General features: G+C 38.6%; 1 protein-coding gene across 2 annotated transcripts in view; it reads right to left on the bottom strand.

Annotated features, from left to right (window-relative positions):
- Positions 1-615: 615 nt before the first annotated feature.
- Positions 616-25842, bottom strand: part of ASZ1 (ankyrin repeat, SAM and basic leucine zipper domain containing 1) — a 36646-nt gene continuing 11419 nt past the window's right edge. For both annotated transcript variants that reach the window (XM_040062278.1, XM_040062279.1), the window contains exons 5-13: positions 20839-20950; positions 20463-20597; positions 17994-18106; positions 15024-15099; positions 14613-14669; positions 8154-8266; positions 3188-3293; positions 2659-2772; positions 616-851 (exon numbers count right to left, since the gene is read on the bottom strand). In XM_040062278.1, coding sequence (XP_039918212.1) covers positions 699-851; positions 2659-2772; positions 3188-3293; positions 8154-8266; positions 14613-14669; positions 15024-15099; positions 17994-18106; positions 20463-20597; positions 20839-20950 — 979 coding nt within the window. In that variant the 3' untranslated portion in view covers positions 616-698. The remainder of the gene's footprint in view (positions 852-2658; positions 2773-3187; positions 3294-8153; positions 8267-14612; positions 14670-15023; positions 15100-17993; positions 18107-20462; positions 20598-20838; positions 20951-25842) is intronic.

Here is a 25842-nt window from a genome sequence, read left to right as displayed (position 1 = left end):
CAGTTACAAATGTTTCACTGTGGGATTACAAACACCTTTTTAAGTAAAGAAAATGTTAAGAAAAAATTTGTAGTAAAAGACCAGACCAAGAAAAACCAAGCTGCTGTGCCTTCTAAGTTGTCTGCATTCTTATAGCGAAGGACTACTATAATCCTTTTAATAGATGCGATGAAACTCTTAATAGAGGTGAGTATCCCTGAGGAAGCAGATTTCAGGCACAATTTAAGTATCATAGTTCAGTGGGAAATGACTTTATAGACAATATGTAACAAGATCTCCACAGTTCTCTTGACAGTGAAAAGAAAAAAAACCTACATGCATGTCTCTGCAAGATCTTTATCAACATAAAACTGGAAGTGTTACTTAAAATATTTTAAACCATCCCAACCCCCAAAACACATCTGCATTATAATTTTAAATACAAACATGTGATATATAATCAGAATTTGCCTATATTAACCTCTGAACAGGCAGAAGTAAAAAACCAAAACTAGCAATTAGTAAGCAATAATCACAGTTTTATGCCAAAAAAAGAAAAGCAGCTTTGACAAGACTTTAGATCTACATTCTACACCAAAAATTAATTTCAAAATAAAACCCTAAGAGACTCTTAAGTAACAGTTTTAATTTTTAATAACTTTGTTTTTAAATCAAAGTGCATAGAAATACTACAGATGTGATGAGAAACAGCTCTAAACTTACATTTGGGCTCTCTTTGCCACTAACTTAATTACAAATAAGAAAAAGCCAAATCCAAACAATGTTACCACTCCCATTTTTACTAATCTTTTTTCCAAGCTGGCTGCTTTTTTTGGAAGTTTCACATGGTTAGGTTTATTCTTTGCTTCATACTGAGAGAGATGTTAAATCCATGTAAAAAGAAAAAAAAAAAAAAAGGTTAGTGTAAAAGCTTCTAAAGTAGATTATAAAGTACCCAGTCCTAAGAATCTGCATGCATCTAGGATTGGTATTACTTCTGTCTCTGTCCTATTTAATTTGAAATAAATGTGTGTATATATTCATCTTATCTGATGTTCCATCACTCTGTAACATATATTTGAAAAACAAACTGTTCATTTATAAACTTAATTATGCAGGAGTAAAACACTGCTATTATTAGATGCTACAAAAATCTAGTAACAAAACAATTTAACTCCAACTATCAAATGTTTTAACTAGAGTTTCTGCCATTTAATTACTAAAAAACCCTGTTTATTTAAAAAGGAAGCTAAATATGTTACAGATTAAGGCCTTCTTGAAATTAAAGGGAGAGTGGAAAGTACGTTACAAGTGCCTTCTCAAATACATACTGAACCTGAGTGAAGCCTTGTCATAAAGGACAGCAGGGTTAGGTTCTGACTTCCTACCTTATCTCTCACTGCTTGGAAGGCCATCTCATTTACTGTACTTTCAAAAATTATATGCTACAGACATGGACTGCTGGCAAAGTCTTGTCACAACTAAGCTTAGCAAGCAGTACTGAAGACTTCAAGGGAATTTATACAAGCATTCTATGTAAAAGGTTTAACTGTTTCACTTAGATTCACATGTTCTGAATAAACGCTTGGGTGTCTACATTCAAAAGTGCTCCATCATAAATTAAGTAGCACAAAAATGTCTTGTATTAAGTATTCATAAGTGAAATTCATAAAACATAACAGCATTTTAAAAAGAAGGATTTGCATTTTTGAAGTAATTAGAAGGCTGTTTCACACAAGATACGAAGACACCGTGCTGTGTCTTGACAGCTATGAAACCTTACGTACAGATAAAGTCAAGTGGCACCAAACGTGGAACCCTCCCAGCCCCTGTAATTTGCCTTAATATATAGGAGGCAAATATATACACAACTGATGACTGCATATGCAAAAACAAGAATAAATAGCTAGTAAGTTCTTTGCGACAGTCTCTACCTCTTAATATATTTGGTGTTAAGTGATTTACCGGGAGAAGGCCGTTATATTACATTAAATTTACTTAAACTACAGGAAATTGCATTAGTAGCATTATACTCAAGGTCTGAGTTCCACATGGCTTCGTTCAGCAACAGATTCCTTTTTGACACTGATGCTCCATTTACCCTACCCCAGCGGCCGTTCATTTTACCAGCCTGTTACTTAAAATGACCCCATCTGACAAGAGAGTGTCACTGTGTTGGGCTGAGAATGACTGATGTGGTGCTAACATCTAGCCTTGACCTCTCCCACCCTCTTCTTTTGTCACTCTGCAGTTATCTGAGATGCCTCCCATTCAATCCATAAAACCTTAGTATCTTCCTTATGAGTCAATAATTCCAAACACAAACAAAAGATCCCTTAATTAAAAAGAGCGTTAAGTATTCAGCATGGCATCTATGCCACAGTGGTTGTCCGAGAGCACAGGGATACATTTCAATTAATTCTTTCCTACAGTGGAAAGAAAAAGGTAGACTGTGCTTTCTTTTGGAGATTCTCTACACCATCATGGAATATTAGAGATTGTTTCTCATTCTGTCCATGAAAAGGTGGAAGGGGGAGAGATCGATGCAATGTCCAAGCTAAGGCTAAACGGCCTTTGGCAGATCAAGGCATGAAACATTTCCCTGATGGATGTCACATTTGAGGTTGCATAAGAAACTTGTACACAGAATATTTAACAGCCTCACTCACACACACCCACCTTCACCACGAGGTCCTTCAGCTTGCCAACTTCTTCTCCCAACTTTTTTACATTGCAAATCACATCTTTGCAGACTTCAGTATAACACTCAGTTGGTGCCCACTGCAGTACCATCTGTTAATAATTAGTTATTTGCCATAATTACGTAATTGTATATTATAGTTTAATATTCTACAGTTAATGTATCACAAAAGACAGTGCCAGATAAGGTTTATAACTGCATTTATGCTGTGTTTTAATTGTATGATTTATGCACAACAAGCTACTACTTTCCTAGCAGCCTTTGTTGGAAACTTTTGTCACCTTAACTCTCCTATCAGTAGAAACATGAAGAAGCAAATCTATCTCCTTTAGTTGCATGCCCTAACTCTTTGAAATAAATTATTTTTAAGAAGTGCCCTTTAGAGAAAGAGCCTCGAACAGCTTTATATAACTATATAATAACCAAGATGGTAGATGAATATTCACAGTTTTTATTTTACAAGGTGGAATAATGCACTCTAAATCAATCTTCTGTTTGGTTGAATACCTTGTGAGAATTTTTGAGGAAATGGTTATTCATGGTCTGCACAGGAATGATCAGCTTACTACACTCGTTATTCAACTTCTGGAGAAACTTGAGCAGTTCATCTTCACTAGAAAAATAAAATGATATTTTGTTATTTGTCAAATGCTGCAACTTTTTGCAAGCCAAATATTACCTATGGATTTCTAACACTGGCTAGTGAGTTAGACATGCAGTTTCATAACATACAAAAAAACCCAATTTAATTTTAAAAGTGAGTAGGTAAAGACATCTTAAATACAAGCAGGAAGACAACTCTTAAAATTAGTTTGACCCATGTCTCCAAAAAGTGGAGAGAAGGATGGAAAAATCCGACAGAATATTTTCAGCTTTAAGTTTCTGGAGCTTCCACATGACACTGACTCAACTTTACTGGAATGTCAAAGAATTTTAGTCATAAGTCATGGTGCTGGCCAGAAATTTGTCGCCACTCACCTGGAAGAGGGAAAGAAGGCAAGGAAGATCATCCAGTTGTTTTTCCTGACTGAGCTCTCAAACCCTGAAACCCCTGAGACCTGTCTGTATCTCCAGTAGGAAAGTTTCGGCTAACTCTAAGCTATTTAGGTGATTACCAAGCAGGGCCAACACAAGAGAATCACAAGTTCCTACAGCAGAACTTCCTGTTCTGCACATCCATAGGATCTGAATAAACTAATTGAGACTCCAACATTCCTCCATTCCCTAGGCAATCTGCTATTAAACCTTAATGCAACATACTCACATCACTTGCTTCTGAGGGTGAAAAGGTACCCACGAAATTTGTGAGGCATGTGAAACATGCCAATGCAGTGCAAGTATCTAAATGGAGATGGAATTTAGGCCATAGACTGTCACAGAGTGCTTTCCTTCAACACTGGGCACAGGATCATTAGTGAGTAAAATTTCTGCCACTGCTCAGGACACCTGTGATTTGCAATAGTGCTGAACTGTTAAGACTTTAACATTTAAAACAGAAATATATAAAAGCATTAACAGGTATGCTGGAGGTTTAAAACCAATATTGCACATGATTTTCATGAGGATGAGGAAGTACAAAAACCTATTAATTTGTTTTCATAAAATTGCTTGCTTCAGAACAAGCTAATTGAACTGAGTATTTCAGGTAAAGAACCCAAATACTAAACATCTGGAGACAGTCTGAAAGCTTCTCCCACATTACTATAGTCAAGCCATAATCACAAATATTTTCTTCTACTTAGGTAACTTTTTAGCTGGCTGTTATCAGTTATGGCACCTTTTCTGTTTCATCACAAAGGAAATTATCTTTTGGAAGTCTGGAAGGATTCTTGGCAAATATAAAGTATGTCATGAGCTTGAATTAGGGAGGGGGAAAAAAAGAAAAACATTTATTCTATCATACTACACAACAGTTCTTAAAAAACTCCCCATTTTCATAGAATTTTATACCTGTTGCAGTGACATGATCTTATACTTAGAAATGGAAATAATGTTTTCAAAAAATTATCACTTTAAAAAATAATTAATGGCTGTCAAAACATCAGTGGCTAAACTGTGCCAGACACTCGGTAAGTTTATAATCAATCAGTTCAAGATTTTCTACTATGTTAGTTTTTCTATGACTTAATGACTGATTCTCCTTCTCACAGAATGACTTTGAACAAGTGAGAAGTAAAATCTTTATATAATAGCATGTAAACATTGCCTAAGATTTTAGTCTAAAAGGTCAGATGCCTAGAATACATGTCAGGAAATTTTCCAGGAACTATGCAGTGCTTGCCATAACTGAAGCGCTGTCATATTTTGTGTACGTCAATCTTTAATCAATCAATTATTTCCTGGCTTTGAGAATTACATATGATCTAAACCCACACTATACTAAGAATAAGATATGTCACCAGTGTGTGAGACTGCACCAGATACCATGTGGATATTTCTTTGTATTTGGCCACACAGAGTGAATGGGTTAAGTTTTGATATTTCTCTACTTACTCCCTCTGTTCAAATTTTTAAGCTGCCCTGCTTTAATGTATGAACTAAACACTACTGTGGAACAATCTGAAAAAAGCATACATTTTAACATAAAAATGCATAAAGCTTAAACTGGGCAAAGTCCCCTTAAACTGTAGCTAGCTTTTGCTTGCTGAAGAGTCAACATCCATTTCCAAAGGCATCTAACAGATTCCTGGTCTATGACCTCAGCTCAGCAGCAAAGTCTCTATTTTAGTACAAATGGCACAGATGCTGTGAAAGTATTTATGGTGCATCCATATAATTCTGGTTTATATCCTCTTGCATGCTGGAAGTTTAGTTCTTCAGCACTGCAGCGCATGTACACCTTTGCAGGATTCTCTTCTCAAAGTATGTAGTTGTTTTGATGGAGAATTACAGAGTCATAGAATAGTCTGGGCTGGAAGGAACCTTACAGATCATTTAGTTCCAGCCCCTCTGCCATGGATAGGGACACCTTTCACTAGACCAGGGTGCTGAAAGTCCCATCCAACCTGACCTTGAACACTTGTAGGAATGGGCTGTCCATAGCTTTTCTGGGCAACTTATCCTCTCACCACCTTCACAGTAAAGAATTTCTTTCTTACATCTCATAGAAACCAGCCCTCTATTCAGTTTGAAGCCTTTCCCCCTGTCCTATGACTACATGTCCTTGTAAAAAGTCTTTCTCCAGCTGATAGGCTCCTTTTAGGTCTCTATAAGGTCTCCCCAGAGCCCTCTCTCCTGCAGGCTGAACACCCCCAAAATCTCTCAGCCATTCTTCACAGGACCAGTCCTCCAGCTTTCTTGGTGATCTTTGTGGCCCTCCTCTGAACTCCCTCCAGGCTGATCCCTTCTTATGCTGGGGGTCTTGGAGCTGGTTGCAGTAGGCCAGATGGAGTATCATGAGAGTGGAGTAGACAGGAAAAATTCCCTCCAGACCTGCTGGCCACTCCTCTTTTGATGCAGCCCAGGATAAAACTGGCCTTCTGAGCTGCAAGTGCCTATCTGTAGGGTCACGTTGAGCTTCTTCCAGGAATTGAATTTGATGATCCTTGTGGGTCCCTTTCAACTCAGGATATTGTCAACCAATACCCCCAAGTCCATCTCTTCAGGTCTGTTCTCAATCCATTCTCTGTCCAGCCTGTACTTGGGCTTGGAATTTTGCCCTGACACAGCACACTGCACTTGGCCTTGCTGAATTTCATGCACCCTTCACTCAAGCCTGTCAAGGTTTTCCTGGACAGTGTTCCTTCTGTCCAACACATCACTCAGCCTGGTGTCATTGGTACACATACTGAGGGTGTAGTCAAACCCAGTCTCCATGTCTCCAGTAGAGATGTTGAACAGCACCACTCCCAACACCGAACCCCTGAGAAGTGTCACTTGTTACAAGTCTTCATCTGGACATCGAGTCGTTGCCCACAACTCTTGCCTGGTGTGAATATCCAGCCAATTCCTTATCTCTGAGTAGTCTCTGAATGAAGTCTCCTCACAGACCAGAAGAAACATCCAAGTGCTCTATCAGGACGTGAACTCTCTGCTCTTCCAGCTCATCTCAGTCTTTCAAGAGCTTCCTCAAATGCTTTGCACGTCCTCCCAAGTCCTACAGCTCAAACTTTGCATTGCTGCAAGAACACTCCTCAAGTAGACCACAAAGTCTCCTTTCCATAAACACAGTAATGGATAAAGATACCAGCACTGGGAGCAATCAGTGTAGGAACGACTGGTTGGGAGTAGAATACATACTGGACATCTCATGGAACTGGGGCTCTACAGACAGGATCACATGACATGACCGCTAATGCACAGTGTCAGTGCAATTCAGTTGCCTCCAATGCAGGGAGACATACATGGACTGAATTTGAATCAAAGCATATTCTTTGGGCCAATGAACAACATAACTAACAGGGACTTTAGCCTTCCAGCATTGAAACAGTACAGACAGCTCTCCCCAGTATTTTGGAGAGGGAAGGGATATATATCTATGAGAGCACCAGCATAGCTGTCAGATCACTAGTCAAGGGGGAGATACACACACACTTCGAAGAGGAATTGAACCCTTACTATCTCATCCATTTTTAGTAGCTACGCTTCTATAAGTTTGGGAACTAAGAAGAGGAAAGATATGAGCATGGAATTTAAACTGAGGTCTAGGTGTGTCTTCCAGAAAACAAAAAAGAAAAATGTACTTACATATATAGGATAAGAGACTTCAGAAATCTTAAGGCTCCTTTATGCTTACTGTATCCTTCATTTTTCATTTTGTGCTGGATGTAGAGTGCTCTAGCAGTGCTTAGGGAACTTATTAAGTCTAATAAGGTTGCTGAGGAATGTACCTCTCAGCTTAGGCCTGGCTTCCATGGTACTGCACAAGACTATACTACAAGTAAGAGAGGTGTTGCAGAGCTGATGCCTTAATAATGGGAAAAAATATCAAGTTGGAATAGGAGTCTGAAGGAATAACACTTTGTTAAAAAAATTTCCTTATAAACCTACTGATACATATAATCCGTGATAAGGGAAATAGCTTCTAGACTGTTTAATTGGTAAGATAGAAAGATATTTTAGAAGCCTGTTAAAACTGCTTCCAGTGGAAATGAAAAAATCTGCAATCCAACAGAAGTAGCATTTATGATTTAAGATACACATGAACAAGGTATTATTTTACGTGTTAAAAACTAAAGGCCTATGCAGAAGCTATATGCATCTCTATCTCCCACACTTTTTTTTGTTGCACCTTACAATCAGACAGATTTGACTGGAAGACTAAGAGACTCAACCTTGTCTATGCTCCCAACTTTCTTTGTGCAAAACACATCCACCACCAGCTCTCATAATCCACTAACTTGAATACTCTCATGAATGTTATGCATGAAGGGATAAGGTGTGAGACAATTTTACCTCAGAGCCACAGAAAATGACATGGTCACCTTAAATATTTAATATTTCACTTCCATTTCTTTGGATATACCCTTAATACCTCAATTCCAGCTTCATAATTTCAGAGACGTCTTCAAATTTTTTTTCTTCCTCTTGCAGATCATTAATGGCATCTAGGAGTTTCTGTTGATCTCCAGGATTTGTAATGCCAATCTAAATTTAATGAGTAATTCCAAATATTACTTACTCTTAAACTTACTAGGCATAACAGTAAAACATTTTACTAGCTTCTAAATATTAAGATTTAAAAGAAGTTCTTAAGTTATTGCAACCAGCAATGTACGTAAGTGAAAAAGGAAAAATACATAGAAAATATTCAATTATATAGAACAAAATGACAAGAGATGAGGAACTGCCAAACTGAAACTGCACATGATACTCAGAAAATCTGATTAGGGTTTATTTAAAAAAAATAATAGCAATTTGCCTAAGCACCCCTGTCTTGTTATACATTTTTCAGAATGATCTCAGTCATCTCTGACAGCAAGATAACAAATCACCATCATGATGGTGATACAGCATTAACTAAGAAAGAAAGAGTGGAAATCAAATCAGCATCAAATGAGAATTTTACAGGAAGACATCTTTTTTTTAACTGAAGGAAAAAACAAAAATATATATACCATGTAAGAGATTCTCCAAGTGATGCCTGAGAAAACACTGGCAGATGTGCTATCCATCAAGTATCTCAGATTAAATTTTAAGTCATATTTAAATCCTAGGCTCAGAGTTTTCTTGCAGAATGCTTAAAGAAAAAGAATAGTTCCTTTGTTAAAAGGGAAATGCTTCTGTTGCACATTCAATATTTCCCTTGCTCATCTGACAGGCTGCTCTGCAACACAGGACTTCCGGTGTTAGCAGCCCTAAGATGCTCCTCCACACAAGAGGAAAACCTCTTGGCTTTGCTTCTAATGTGCCAGCTGATACCTGACTCAACACCAGTAGACCACTCTGGCATTCGAGACTGCAAGGATCTCAGAGTCTCCAAATCTACACTTTATGGGACCCTCAATGATATTCTGAAGAAAAAGTTATCTTCGGCACCCTCAGAAATCTGGAAGATGTGTTTGCAGTCTCCCTGATTTCTGTCAGAAAGAATTTTGAATGAACAGCTGATAACCCACATCAGATCACATTCTAGGGAAAAGACTGTGCCTGGCAAAACTCTTGCTTTTTTCTGAGACCCAATGTTCTGACACTCATTTTTCACTGTGACTGCATAAAATTGTCCTCCAGGTTCTCCACCTATTAGAGGTAACAAATATCTATGGGCTCACAAGTGTACCTTTAAACATTTCAAAACCATGTTAAGTTTATAGACAAGTAAGTTCTTCAGTAATGAAGAATACCAACTAGATAATTGGGAATTTAACTACAGGTGTCAAGAACTTTTGAGTTTTTAATAGGTTTCCATGGGTCCTGAACAATTTGTACTGAATTCTTTTTAGTAAATACTACTAGCAGCCTTAAGATAGAAAGATCTGGGTTTCCTATAAATAATCTGCTTCACTTGTGTTGAGCTGTAACTTTGCTCAATTCATTAGTTCTCAGGTTTGCCTTTGGAGCCCTATCCAGTATGAACCAGTATTTTCTTACGACTTACAAAGCATTGCAGCAGTTGTTTTATAATTAATAAGTAAGCGGATTTCTACAATAGCAATTGTTCTTGAGGAATTAAAACTATCTTGCTTAAAGTAGGAACTACTGTGAAGGCTGCCTTTGCTTTTGACTCCACCTTCTCAATCTTGAAACCAGCAAACCAGGATGCAGCTTTCTGACCTATCAGGAATATGTAACTTTGTTCCCCTAGAAATAAAATATCATTTTGTTCTTCTGCAAATGGATCACTGAGCACCACCACATCTGAAAAATACATGTCAGAGAGTAAAGAATGTGATAAATGTCCTATAGATAAAGCCTTCTACCACTTTAGTGGTAAAAGGTGCAGAACTTAAAGACAGAAGGTTGATAAATCAGTCCAAACTACTTAGCAATTTCAAGACCATCTCTGCAACAACATGAAGCTACCCAGAACCTGACTGTTCATGCAATAAGGAAAGCATGGAACAACCACAGTGCAATAAGCCCTTCTCGATGGATAAGTGAATTTTTAAGTTGGTGTTGGTTCACTTTGTGCTACACAGTCCAAATTATGCAAGTATTACTGTGAAGTGGCCATGTTTCAGAGCGTTCAAGTGCTGTACAATCATTTGCCTATAGCTGTAAAACAGACTATAAGCACTCTAAATTTTAGCCAGATAACTCTAGGAACATCTGTTGTATTCTTTACTTAAATACGTACAAAGCCCCTCAAAATCCAAGCCCCAAGTTGACTCCAGCATGAACGTGACAAGAGGTGAATAAGATTCCCTTAACACATGGAAGATGATATACTGCACAGATAAAACCAGTGAAGCTATGTACAAACTCTTATATCGATGCCAATTTGCCCAAGTAACCACTAATTTTAACCTGACACATTTCTGTCAAGTATGAAATGCTTTTTTCAGGGAGTGGGAGCAGAGGAATGAGTCTTGGAACTATGATATAGAAGTACATAGATCAGATAATTATGTAGTTAAAGTTCTGGATTGTATTTTGAATTCTGATGTGTCGACTTTTCATTATACATTCTTAAAGCCAAAACAAGATGCCAATTTCTCTTATTCTAAACTAAATAAAATGTAAGAAATAAACCTTTTTAGTCCTAAATGCATCCAGAAGGAAAATTACTTCTGTTGCTATCTTATGAAAAAAATGCTTAGAACAAAATTTAAAAAGTGATTGTCGTAAGTAGTGCAGACAAAAACCTCCAAATGTTGAATAGACATGTCCCAGTATATTGAATATATTTTTTCCAGAATGGAACAGTTTATAAGCTTAAGGAATGCAAGGATTTTAGCTTGAAAGACTCATTGTTTAGGCTCTGTGGTAGAATACAGATAAAGATATTTACAGAGAAAATATCTTCCTATACTGTTTGATGGAGGAAAGCAAATCATGTTAATGACAGGATTTCTCCCCAGTTCTCTGGATACAAAGCAGCCTGGTTCAGAGGCATCCATCAGAGGTCATCATTAATCTTTGTAGTAATAAGATCCAGGGTCTTTAAAACAGCTGGTTGCTAGCTGAAAGTCTGCCATCACAGTAAAAACTTTAAACTCTGAAGTTACAAAGAAACAGATTAGATTAGATTTGCTCTATCAGCAGTGTGGGGAGAAACTGTTAGCAGGGCTCCAAAACTAGACTGCATAAAGAATTGAAGATAACTTATGAAGTGCTAATAAGCCAGGAGTGTTATGCCATTTTTTAACTTCTCAACTGAAGACTCACTAATTAACTTATGTCCATGCACAAAGCATGACTTATTTTTCAGGAACTGTTTCCTGCTGTTGCATAGTTAACAGATAAAGCAAATAAATTTTTACAGATATTATCTTCCTGTGTAGAAGCAGCTGATCCATGTAGTTATTTCAGATTGTTCAAAGCTTTATTTGCTTTTATAATAGTGAGTCTCAAACAATTTAGAACACTGAAACAGAAGCTATGATTTTGAGTGAAATTACACCTCTTTGGAGAGGGAACCACAAAGCTCAGCAATTCGCTCAAGTCTACAATTGTCTCCTCTTCCCCCAGGGTTTCCTCAACAGAAACAAGCAGTAACTACAATACCAAAGCAAGTGATCAATATGATCATACGCTCAGACAGATTTACAGTTTAATGCAATCATGTCCAGTACAGCAGCTCAGACAGAAATCCACAAGAATCTCCTTAAAGGACAAAACTACTATCAATAGGGGCTTTAGAGTTCTAAAAATCCCAGGACACCAGGATGCTGTCTGTCATGAGTTAGTACAGTTTAGTTTTTTTAGTTATAGAAGAATGTAAAATAATTCTCCAGGTCAGGATCTGGGAATTTCTTTGGAAGAGACAGGGACCTATCAGAGAGTTAGTTGGAATATTAGCGTCTGTTCTAACCACTGAAATTGTTGGCTGCGACTTTGGGAAGTACCATATAAAACCCCTTGGTTTCCTGTAGGTGGGTCCTCTTCCTTCTTTCCTTTGGCCAGAGAGAGACAGGTAACATCGAGCTGGGCCTGCTGCTCCCCCCTTTTGCAGGGGAGCTGGCCTGAGGCCTGGCTGGATTCCATCAGCTCCCGGGTGAAGTGGAGGCGGGGGAAGGAGAAATTGCTGTTTTGTAACAGCTACTTTCTTTAGACTTCTCTGGAGCAAGGAGAGATCTCTGCTAGACCCCTGATAAGAGCTACGGGCACCATTTGGGCCAAAGCCACCCCGATTTACACTGAGGGGTGGCTGAGAAGGCATTTATGATCCTGCCTGTTTTTTTGTGATTCCAGACTGCCTGAGTGCTCTGATCTCTGATGTTTCTGTGAGTTTTTCCTCCCTCACCAGCACAGCTTTGAACATCTAACACCAGAAGCTACAGAAGGGAGAGGCAAAGACTCTGAGCAGATTTAACTCTTTCTTAGCAACATGAAGCTTCGAGAGCTTGGCCCTTCTCTGAGAGAGTAAGAAAGGACAGACTGAACATAAAGAACAACAGCATGAAGTTAGTACAGCAAGTGTAAAAAGACTTAGGACAGAGAGTTGAAGAGTTGGTTGTTCCCTTCTTACTTGAGCCATGGAAATGAACTCTATATTTAGATCATTCCTTTAAATCATAGGAAAAATATGCATTTGGGAAGATGATTGTTCTAATTTGTGTGTAGATTTAAGCAAAGGTGTTTATGATGAACTAAGTAATACCCAATAAGATGCTTGAATAGAGATAAAGATGAGAAGCCCCGTGCGCCAGTGAAGAAGTGAGAAGATATCTCTGTACCTTGAGGTGAAGAATCCTTTGCTTTGGAGTTATTCATCTTTAAAAGGTGACACCCCAGTATGCAAAAGTCTAAGACCCATGACCCATAAGAAGATTGAGAAACTGCTCCTGGGGCGGTCACAAAGGCAGGTTTCTCCGGGCGGTTGTTTTTGTGACAGTTTAAAACCCACAAGAGAACTGTTCTAAGTTGTCAGTGGGATCCATGACTCTAAAAGATACTCTTCCCCTAATGAATTGATGAAAAACTATTGTCAGATAGTGAAACTGACTGAAAATTACAAGTTTTGTTCTTTATGCTGTTTTGTAAGAAAGTGAACAGTTTGTAAGGGGAAGGACGAGTGTTTTTGAAGTTTCATTCCGTTTCAGTTTTTTTTCCAACTTTCTTTTTTTTCTATTCTTTTAGTGCATGTTAATAAAACTATTTGTTAATTTTAAAGTTAAGCCTGCTTTGTTTTTCTCCTAGTCTCTCTCTCACAGAAAGAGTAAGTACCAAGACCAAAATTTATTGAACGTGAAACCACTACACTGTCCAATGATCCTGAGGCTTCAGAAAAGCAGTAGCATCAAAATACACTGATATGTCTTACAGTATCTTGCCCTAGATGAACCCTTAAAAATCTCTTCATTGACAAAGCTCCCTATATGAACGCCCCCTGAGAACACAGAATTACTCGTGAGTTCTGTCAGAAAAATTAACTACTCAGTTACAAGACAAAACATCAAGCAAAACAATCCTTATTGACATTCACTCTAAAGGAATATAACCTTGGATCCAGCTGTTAGAACACACACCTTCTTCATACCAGGACTAGGAGAAAAAAAGCTGACACTAAGGACATGGCTAGCTCCAGCAGCAGGGACCAGTCTTGAAGAAGCTGTTTTTATGAGGTGTCTTTGGAATCCCAGACCAGAGATTCCAAAGCTCCCCAGTACAGGGAGCCCAGAAGAATCCTGCAGCCTGAAGTACTTATGTTGTTCCAATGAGACTCCTATAATTGGATTTCATTATGGCATCCTCCTGTAAGCACAGAAAGTCCTTGCACTTCCCACAGGAAAAACTCCAGCAAAGAATTAAGAAAAGCAACCACATCTCAAGTGAGAACTGAAGCCTTGTAATAATGCATCATTTAGTTAAAAGACCAACCTTTGCAAACAGCAGAAGACCGACCTTCCCAGCTGCAGTAACCTGAGAAACAAAATCTTCTCTTTTCCTCCTTTTTTGAGAGGGGATAAGGTTTTACAAACCTGCGTGGGATATGAGATTCTACAATTTAAGCAACTTTAATGTAACTGAGCTCTTCTTTCTCCAATAAAAATGACCACCTCACAAAGGAGGACCATATCTAAAGTAGGAGTTTAGTATTATCTGCTGCTAATCCTAGCATGGATTTCCCTTCAGAGAAATCACAATTAAACACTAAAAATGGTAACAACTAAACTTTAACCTAGAACTATTTCCTGCTCACCCTCATCATTCATTGATCTGTGAAATTACTTACTTCAGAAAAAGCCTGTCTATATTCACATTAAAATTCAAGAAGTTGCAGAAGATGCTGAAAGAATTCTTGCAAGGTTAGACATTTATAACGAGAAGACATTAAAAACATTAAAAAAGAGGACAAAAATTGAATTAAATTCTAAAGTAGTAAACTGACCTGTATTAAGTCATCTTTTTGCATGGTCAGAAGTTGTCTTAAAGCTATATCTTGTTCCTGTATAAAACAAAGGGGTTTCTGCCATCAAAAAGAATTTCAGAATAAAATAGTTTTAACTGGATTTTCTTCCCTGTTTTACTTCAGTTTTCAGGAATAAAACCAGACACAAAATATCATTATTGAAGCAATGAAAGATCTGTCTAGTTTAGAAACATCAAATGTTGTTACTAATGCACATAATCAAGAAATCCAATTTAGTCCACTGCAATTTACCTTTTCATTTTATAAATAAATTTCTGTTTAAGGAATTTATCTGAATTTATATCTTAATGGTAATATAAGTTATTATGCAGTAGGTGCACGTTGTTTTCACAGATTACTTCACAGCTAGCAAATATACCACAGAATTACCTCAAATAATCCTTTAATGTGTTCTAGGCCAAGACCATGTAAAAACACTTCCATGTCATGGTAAGTTGAATAGGAACTGTAAAAATAATTAATGAGATTGGAGTTAGAAACAGTGGAAATTAAAAAAATACCCAAAACCATTCAGAACAAAATGTTACAGAAAAGCTCCCCAAACACAGCACTTGGGAGGAACCTAAAGTTGTATACACCTGCTGATGACAGAAGTACCTTATAAGCATACAACTTAATCTGTCAAAAATTTATAGATGTCTTTTCTGTCTAGTAAGTTGAATTGAGCCCAAAGGGGATGACTTTCATATATAAAGGTCATTTTGAGTCACAAAACATTCCAAATGAACCTTAAAGCTGGGTCGCAAAAGCCTGAAAAACGTGGAAGTAGGGTTAAGGAAGATAACTATGTATTCTTATCACATAACATTTGTATTAATTGGATTCAGTCCACAACTGGTACCCTTCCAGTTCCAGTTCAGCCAAAAAAAGGTTATCAAGAAAACAGAGACCCTCTGTAATTAAAGATAGTGGAAATTACTCCATCAAGAAGATTGTCAGAAGATTACTGTTCAGAAAGTAGACAGAGGAAATAGTTAACACTGAACTGTAGATTCAGAGTTTAACATTTATAATCAAGTATAACATACCAATTTTGATTCCCCACTCTACCAAGGGATATAGAAGTATAAGAGGAAAAATAACAAAACAGCTTTCAACAATCAGATGAACAGTAATGAAAAGAATTAAACAGCAAATCGTACAAAATACTGAAAGGACTACTGCATCTGCTACAACCAATCTTTTGCCAAAATCCTGAATTATGACGTACTTTGCTCTGTCTTGTTTTAGGCCCCGAAACAAAGGTCAGCCTCCTCTTCCCCTCAATGACTGAAGGAGCATCTTGAGCGCCATCACATGGCACATACAGGGAAGCCAGGGAATTGGGCTGAGCCAGCATGGGTTTAGGAAGGATGGGTTCTGCTAGACCAACATGACCTCCTTTTAAGACAAGGTGACCTACCTAGCAAATGAGGGAAAGGTTGTGGACGTCTACCTGGACTTCAGTAAAGCCTTCAATACTGTTCTTCCACAGCATTCTCCTGGAGAAGCTGGCAGTCCACTAGGTTAAAAACTGGCTGCATGCCCAGGCCCAGAGAATGGTGGTGACTGGAGTTACATCCAGCTGGCAGCTGGATGGTATTAGTCCCCAGGGCTCTGTGTTGGGGCCAGTCCCGTTTAATCATTTATCGATGATCCAGATGAGGGAATCGAGGGTACCCCGATTAAGTTCACACATGACACCAAGCAGGGTGACAATGCTGCTCTGCTGGAGGGTTACAAGGCTCTGCAGAGGGATCTGCACAGGCTGGATCAATGGGCCAAGGCCAGTTGTATCAGGTTCCATAAGGCAAAGTGTTGGGTGCTGCCCTTTGGTCGTAACAACCCATGCAGTGCTACAGGCTGGGGGAGGAGTGTCTGGAAGGTGGCCCAGCAGAAAAGGACCTTGGGGTGCTTACTGACAGCTGAATATGAGCCAGCATGTGCCCAGGTGGCCAAGAAGGCCAATAGCATCCTGGCTTGGATCAGAAATTGTGTGGCCAGCATGATGAGGGAAGAGATTCTCCCCCTGCACTCAGCACTGGTGAGGCCACACCGCAAGTTCTGTGTCCAGTTCCAGGTCCCTCACTACAAGAAAGACATTGAAGGTCTGAAGCATGTCCAGAGAAGCGCAACAGAGCTGGGGAAGGGTCTAGAGAGTGAGTTGTATGAGGAGCAGCTGAGGGAACTGGGGTTCTTTAGCACGAGGAAAAGGAGGCTCAGGGGAGACCTATCACTCTACAACTGCTTGAAAGGAGGCTGTGGCCAGGTGGGGGTTGGCCTCTTCTCCCAGGCAACTAGCAACAGGATGTGAAAGCTGACACAAGAGAGGTTCAGGCAGGACATCAGAAGGAATTTCTTCACTGAAAGGGTCAAGCATTGGAACATGCTGCCCAGAGAGGTGGTTGAGTCACCATCCCTAGAACAGTTCAAGAAACAACTGGACATGGTGCTTAGTGTTAAGGTTTAGTTGACATTGTAGTGTTTGTTCAAGGATTGGCTTCCATGGACATGTTTTCCAACCTAAATGATTCTAGGATTCTAAAAACAGAATCTAGTGAGGCTCTGCCTGAAGTACTCTGTCTGAGACTACCTCACTGTGAACTGCCATCAGCCCATCAGCCCAATGCTACAAAACTAGAGCATTCCAAATTAAGCAGGACTGGCTGAGCAGGGGCAATCTGACCCATCAGAATAGACTATGGACATTGCAAAGCTGCATTTTTAAGACCACGCAGCTCAAGCTGAAGGACCCAAGCAGACGGTTGGTTGAGGACTTCTTAGCCAAGTTCTCATACAAAATCATATCAGGAATCTCTGAAGCTGCTGAAGTAGGTGCTGATTTCAGGCACAGGGCACCTTCAAGCCTCAGGGTCAGGGGCACACTCTGCCTAAACTTCCAGAGCTTAACTGGTGTTCATACCTAATTTTGACTCTCCAATTGTTTCAGGAGAAAAGAAAAGGACATAGCTCTTTGGTGGCATTGAAACTGAAAGGCATTCAGTGAAAGCATCAAAAATTTAACAGCCAATGAAGATAAGCACAGAACAAGAAGTATGCAGTAGGGAAGCATACAAATTTAACAGAGCTGAAATGAACTGAAGTGACATTGGACCCTGGCTCTCCTATACTTTACACTAAATGAGAGGAAAGAAAAATCTAGGGCATGCTTTTTGTTTATATTGCCAATGAACTCTGCAATCTTGAAAAATTGATAGTACATTAATATACTTACTGTGGACTCTTGGTAGCACTCCAAACAAGACACATTATGTATCAGAACAACTTTATCATTGATATGAACAAATATAATCTCTTAGGAATGTTTATAAGCTAAAATTACACTACAACTGTATTTACCCAACATTGTGGTCAGAGACAGCTGTCAGAAACTTGCAGATAGCCTCTTGCTCAACTGTTTTATCGTATCTCCTTTGCAAGTGATTTGCAGCCAAAGACAGCAAACTAAATATCTGGAACAGCCAAAATGAATTAATTATTATTAAAACTCAGAATGTATTTAAAAATACATGGGAGTAAGATTACAATCAATCACTACTTACAGCAAACACGAAACATCTGCCACCTCTCTAAAGCATACATCTATAACAAGTTAAGACTAAGAGTTTACCAAGAGCGGTTCTGAATTCACCAAATTCCAGCACAACGATGAACACAGAGCACAGCCGTGTTTTATCACATGGTCTAAAAAACCACCTGCCACTACAGAAAAAGACAAACACCAACATAGTAATTTTTCTGCTTGCAGACAAGAATTCAACATACTCAATACAGTAAGTTCTTTAAAGAACACAGGCTCTTTTAACATCTCCATTTCCAGTGCATATAAAAAACACAACATTTGTCAATTTACAACTGATAATCTAAGTTAACCATATCTGACAGAGAGGGATTCTTTCAAATGATTAAAGAAGCCTTCTGCTAGGTATCCCTTTGCAGTAGTGATGGATTGCAGACACTGAACTGCCTCTGTGTAGGTTTTAAGATAGTTAAAAGAAAATTCAGCAAAAGTAGAACCTCAATAAAGCTAAATGAATGGTGAAACCACTTGCCTGGAATTCAGAACTGGACTAGCCAGTTTTATATACATATACACATAGACAAGTATGTGGGTTGATCCTGGTTGGCAAATAAGCCCCTACTGAGGCCAGCAGGATGGGGAGAACAAGAAGGGTAAAAGTGAGGAAATTTTTCATGGACTGAGCAATTTGCTACATGAAGAGAAAAAAAACCAACCCAAACCCAAAAGGTAAGTGATACAAAAGCAGACACCTACTACCTCCCACCAGCAGACCAATGCCTAGCCACTGTCCAATTTTATTGCTAAGCCTGATGCTGTAGGGCATGGAATACCCCTTGTGCCAGCTGGAGTGAGCAGCCCAGGGCTGTGCCCCCTCCCAAGCTCTTGCTCACTTCTCAGCCTACTTGCTAGAGATGGGGAGCAGAGCGAGAAACAAAGATCGCCTTGATTCTGCATAAACACTGCTCAGCAACAGCTAAAACACTGGTGTGTTATCTATTTTTGTCACAATCCTATAACAAAGCACCATACAGGCTGTTCGGAAGAAAAGTAACTCCCAGCCAAATCTACAATAATACAAAATTAAAATATTTTCCCTCTCAGAAACAGTTTCTGCAGACATCGTCTGTATGACAGCCCCTTGAGTTGCATGAAAGCAGACCCTGAAGCTAGAAGAAGCTCATGACCATTAAGTATCTCAATGCCATCTGCAAGACTTTGCACCAATTGTGTCAAAGTTGGCATTTCAGGTCAAGAAGCAAGAGCCAGCTCTCAAGTGTGACAAGCCTGTATTCCCTCTATGTCAGAGAAAGTTATGTTATAAGACTATATGGCTGCAACCTGCTGAAAAAGTTGTTTATCAAAGGCAGAAAGCATGTGTAACCCTTTTCAGTAACCTGAGCTAGGAGATCACTAAGCCTCAGACACAGATCTTGCTAGTTTCCATTGACAGCTCTGTGAATAGTTACCATTTTTGCTCCTGTCTAGCCCTTGAGTCTGGCAGGAGAAAAAAAAAAAAAAAAAAAAAAAAAAAAAAAAAAAAAAAAAAAAAAAAAAGGCAAGAAATAGAAGCTGTAAATTACAATTCATAAGACTGAATTAGACATTTTTGAAGAGCCAGTGTAAAAAGCCACATAATTGGTAAGAGCAACTCAAAACAAAATACACAGGAATATGGTCTGACTGATCCACCATGTAGCATCAGATAACAGCAGTAAACATATTTATTTTAGAAAAACACGTTGTCCTCAGTAGCTCTCTAAATTGGTAATTAGTGGCTGCTCTTTCCATGATCAGATGGCCAATTTACATTTTACACCTTCCTCTAGAGAACAGATTTTGAAAACGGCCAGTACCAACTCCTCTTTTTTTTTGGCTTTAGCCTTTTCACTTCTAAACTCTATGAGAAACTATACTCTACAAATCAATTTGACAAGTCCCGCACATACTTTGGCAGATAGGTAAAAAACAACACATATTTCTACTTCACATATCAACACTGCAAACATGAAGAACCCTTGTTTTGTACTCTACATCTAGAGTCAATGATTCTGAAAGAATATAGAAAAAAGGTTTCCAAAACACTACAATATAACCTTTACAGCACTGTGAAGAGCTGTGATATAATAGAAAATAGTCTACTATAAACATAAATGTAACAGCACTAGTAATCAACTAGCTGCTATAATGTAGTTATTAAAGTAATACTTCCACAAAAATGTATACAAATAATAAACAGATTTTTGCCACAAAAGCCAAAATTAGCATTTCTAAGAGAAATGAAATACCTCTAAATGTTTATTGATCTTTGCTAGCTCTGCTGCTGTTTTTTCATCCTTGGTCTGTAGGTTTTTGTCAGCTCCTAGCTCAAGCAACTTCAAAATCACACTTTTATGTCCGTGCTGTGCTGCCCACATTAATGCCTGCAAAGAACAACTTTGTTTTACCAATTTTACATATGAAGCAAAACCCAACAGTTTCAATCAATAAAACACGGCCCAATATGGAGACAAAGACAATTAATGCAAGAGGATCTCAAAGTAGTGTTAAAGCAGAAATTTTTGAGGAATGTTTCTCAGAAAGCCGTGCTTTGAAACAAGCTAGTGGGTAGTTGCCTTTTCAATTTTTTATCATTACATACAACACACAAAATAAATCACTTACTGTATATCCATTTTCATCTTGGGCATTTATGTGTGATCCATGAGCAACAAGAAAAGCAACAACCCGAGTATAGCCTTTTCTAGCTGCATACATCAGTGCAGTCATTTGCTTCCTGAAAGAAAAGGTACCAGGTGAAATAAAGTACATCAAAATGCAAAAAAAAAAAAAAAAAAAAAAAAAAAGCTCACTTCTATTTTCATTTAATTTATTTTTATTTTTTTTTTTAAGACACGTGAAGAATAATTTCAGTCCAAAGTTTGGAAAAACTATGCAGTTTCATTGATGGCAAGATGTAAATCACAACTGAATACTTAAGAGAAAGAATATTAAAAACAACAACTATATTCATAAATGCAAAACCCTCTCAGTGTAAGCGAAAGAATTACAGATCATACAGCTCTTACTGCTATGCAGAGGCAGGATGCAATAGCAGGGGCTGCACACCTATTACTAACAGTCAGGACTATCCCCACCCCAAGTACACCCCAAGAGGATTATGCATACTGATAAAGCTGAAGATCTTAAACTTTTAAGTACTAAAACACAATCATATTTTTGCCCTTTATCCCATTTCTGACTTCTGTTCACATAAGTTGCACCAGAGAAGGTTCGGATTAGGTATTACATTCTTTTATTTTCCCCACTGAACGAGTGGTTAGGCATTGGAAGAGCTGTCCAGGGAGGTGGTAGAGTTACTGCCTTAGGAAGTGCTCAGAAGGGATCTGGATGTGGCACTTTGGCATATGGTTTAGGGATGGTTATGGTGGTGCCAGGTCAATGGTCAGACTAACATCTTGAAAGTCTCTTCCAATCTCACTGATTCTATGAAGTGTATCTGTTGATACCTTCTTTCCTACACAGACTACTGTTTCCTATAGCTGCTGAAGGAGCACTTAGACACCACCCTTCCCATTCCTCTGTTTTTTTACATCCCAAAAGCATGAGGACAGCAATCTACTGATCTTAGGGTGATTCATAATAATACATCCCATAACCATATGTGCCCTGAAATTGTTACAGTATCTTTAAGGCCCTGCAGCAGGGGACTTGTGTGTGTGCGTGGAGGTTGCTTTTATGCAGTTTTTAAAAGCTCTCCAGCGTGGTTTCTTGGGGCTCCTCCCAGCATGGTATTTGTATTGCTGCCTGCTTGAGCTTTGCTCAGATAAAGGTTTTTCTTTCCATTTTGTTGGATTTTTTTTCTCCCTTGGCTCAGGGAAGCTGCAGGAGCAATTTCTGAGCTACCTTGAGGGCAAATTCTGCAGCTGCCTGTCTGAAAAACCAGGTGGTCACCGTGCTGGCAGAAGTGGAGCAGAGCCATCCTGCTCCAGCCCAAGATGCTGTTGACTGCATCAAGTTGGGAAGAGGATGCACTGGCTGGCTGTGGCTCCAGCCCAGCTGCTTTTCCTGTTGCGTCCACTCTGCTCTGCCTTGCCATGGGGAAAAGCTCTTTGCTGCTGGAACAGTTCTGTGAGGCTCCTGCCTTGCAGGGAAGACTCTCACACCACTTGTCACTCTGTCCTACAAAGCCTGAAGTTCTCCTGTCAGGCTCGTTTCGGGAATGGGTAGTTTCCAGCATTTTGGGTCTCTCTTTGTTGCAGTGGGGTATGAGGTCTAGCAGTTATTTGCTTTTTCTTCCTGTGCCTTCCGACATTGTTTGTTAATAAACCACTGTTTTTTCTCTTTCATCAATTATTATTCATCTTTTATTGGTGGAAAGGGATTGTTGAAATACTTAAAGGAGATGACTCATTCAAAAGTGTTCTCCTTCAAATTCTATCAAACCAACACGTGATCTCATGCTTCAAGAGATGTTTACAAGATGAAGCCACTGTGAAATACTGCTCAAAAGCTTCTCTTTGCAAAGTATCTTTCCAGATGCCTGACATATTTTTCAATAGAATAAGATTGCACAATAATGAATTGTTAAAATATTTTACTACTGTTGTTTAATTAAAAAATACTGTATTTTAAAAAGCAACAGTTTTTCAAGAAAAATATTGCTTTTGATGTACAGTTCCATGTCAAAAACCTGCTTTCTAAAGATTATTCTATTTTGCTAGGATATACCCAAGGGAGGACTGTTCTTCCCAACACTGGGTTTCTTAATACTAAGTTCATCGACCACTAGAGGGATCTCCAAACTCATGTCTTAAAGAAACTGCCATAAAATTTCTGCCTCCTTCCACAGGGTCTTGGTAGAACTAAGGCTTTCCACATCTTTCTCTGGTTTTGATCATTCACACAAGGATGATTTGTCTTATGCAAACACAGTTAAAAGTGTACTGTTGAAATCCAGCAACTTTACAAATTTGAAACAGCCTTATGCTAGGGAAAAAAGGTCAATCACACATAGATAAGCAAAATGAAAGGTAACCAGGCCTTCAAGACATACAGTCAACAACGTAAAAGAACCTGGTAATGAAGCAAAAAGACATCTTTTTGCAGAAGTGTGAAGACTTTTGCAAAAGCAGAAGTTCTGACTGTATGTGAGGAGACATTTTACCATGGAGCACAGCCAGTCAATGGAACTGGTAGCTCAGAGAACTTTTTGTCTCCATCTTTGTTGGATTTCAAGACCAGATGGCAACCTAACCCAATTTTACTGCAGACACAGCTTTAAAGAAGTTGGACAAGAAACCTCCTGAAATGCCTTCTGACCTGAATTACCCTGTGAACCTATAAAAATACAGAAATACTATAATCTCCATCTTTAATTTGGTAACAGATGTCTGTATATCTCTATAGGTCTCTACTGAGATGTCTGTAGAGAGACATACACAGATATCTATATTTTAAAGAATGAGCAGAAGTTGATTACAACATAATAATTTGTAGCAACAAAATTCAAACTTGTTTGCCCAACATGGACACTCACTCCCAAGCTTACTTCTTTTCAGTGGTAGGTAGTCTGACAAACTTTCCATGCCATCACCTTTGAAGTATTTACTATTCACATCTGACTGCAAAACCACTCCATTCACACCTGATCTAATTTTAATTTCTCCCACTCTCAACTTTTTAAAATTTTGATACTAATTCATAATTATCTTCTGCTTTTTTCAAAGGAAAAATACTAAACAAAAGCCATGAGGCTAAAGAATAGTCTTTTCTCTGAATATGTTATAGTTACAGCTGTACAATACTTCAGGCAGGATACCTGAAATCAACCCAACAAAACAAAAGCCACTTAAAGAACTGCTCCATTTGCAAGCAGAACTCAATAACTACAACATTTAAAAGGTCCATCAATATGATTGTGCAGTTAGCACTACAAGTATTCCATTTTAATGCGTGAGTTTTAATTTCAAAGGCTACAAGCTATTTCAGGATAGAATCACATGCATTGCTGCACAAATTTACATCTCTACATGCAACGGGGTAGCCACCGCATGGAAGCAGCATCTGCATGGAAGCAGCGTCCATTTACATGTACGGCCACAGGAGGGAGACGAGCACTGGGGAAAACAAACCGTGTTTTTCTAACCCTGAAATGAACCCCCACAACCACAACAGCAAGCTTTAACATGGCAAATCCACTGTTTCCTGCTTAAGTTGAAGATAAACTAAACTTAGTGGTACATCTTAGTGCAATCTAAAAATGTTAGTAGAGAGTGCAGCGATAATCATCCAGACAGATCTTAAGAACCCTTTCATCATTTTGAGTAACTGCTGTGTTTCAGGAGTCTGGCTTGCAGATGACCTTCTTGACCACTGCTGCACATTAAGCCTGGAACTGAGAAACTAAGTGGCAACAGTATGTTCACAGCAACAGAAGATAATCTATTTGCCCATTTTCTGGCTTAGTGGGGTTTAGTGATGAAGTGGGAAACCCTATATAACAAGAAATACTGGAAGAACATACTTCAGTGTAACTTCAGGAAAGCACTAAAGATTAAAAAATGTTTTTAAAAACATCACCTAAATATTATCCCTTTGTAAAGCCTGGAAAAGTATATAATTTATATTTTGGAGCAAGAAGAAGGTGATTGACATGAGATAAGCAAAACAAATTTCTCAAGGTAGCACTCACTTAAATGAAGCATTCAGGCTATAGTAGCTCTACAATGGCTGTTCAGAGCAGGTCTGTACAATGCCTTCTTGTTTCACTTAGCCGTTACTCGTTTGACTTTTAAAACCCTTTAGCTAGCACTTATGCTTTGATACATTACATTCTCATCAACAAAACTGTTTTTACAGCCACCAGTACTCAGTTTCAAACCTTGATTTAGCAAAAATATCCTAAGTTATGCTTCTGAATACTTTCTTCTCAAAACCATAACCCTCTACAAAGAAACCATCTACCTACCCATTCCTAAGCTCACCTTCCTTCTCTGCATTTCAAAAATCAGTCTTTCCCACTAGTCCTTCTCCACTCCACACACAGTTTATAAATTAGACCCACTCCCACCAAGTTTCTGTGTATCACTTCCAGATGACATGAAATTAAAGAGCCTACTGGTTGCCCTGATGGTGCAACAGAGAAAGGATAAACATTAACCCCTGCCTTACATTAAAGTATTCTGCTTTGCATTTACACACATTCCAGTGGCTGGCAGACAAAAGAGAAGCTTCCTAGAATCATTCTGGTTCTTACATGCTGAGAAAGCCAAATAATAAAAATCTTAGCTTTCCACCTGCAGTAAGCTGATCACACATGAAGTATTTGCACTATCATCTCAACTCACTGACAGTTCTGATCACTCCCACACAACACTCTGTGCTTGCTCTAATGAACAGGTGAAATGGGACAGAGAGGGGCTGTTTGATCCCTTATTGTCACATAAGGCAGTTTATTATGTTTTATTCTCATTTCTGAACACAAAGCAAGAAGTCCTTGAGAAACTGCAGCTCTTGCCTAGTAGACCCAGTGATTGAGCGGCATGCACATATGTCAAATACTGGAAAGGCATAAAGGCAGCTCAAATGTTTGAGATTACAAGGTCTGGATTTTTCAAGCCCCTGCTTTTATTTAGCACAAATAGGACATTCCTGATTGTCACTTAA

This window comes from Hirundo rustica, chromosome 4 (genome assembly GCF_015227805.2).
Source record: "Hirundo rustica isolate bHirRus1 chromosome 4, bHirRus1.pri.v3, whole genome shotgun sequence".
In the NCBI taxonomy this organism is placed as follows: domain Eukaryota; kingdom Metazoa; phylum Chordata; class Aves; order Passeriformes; family Hirundinidae; genus Hirundo; species Hirundo rustica.
This window is presented reverse-complemented; position numbering and strand designations above follow the sequence as displayed.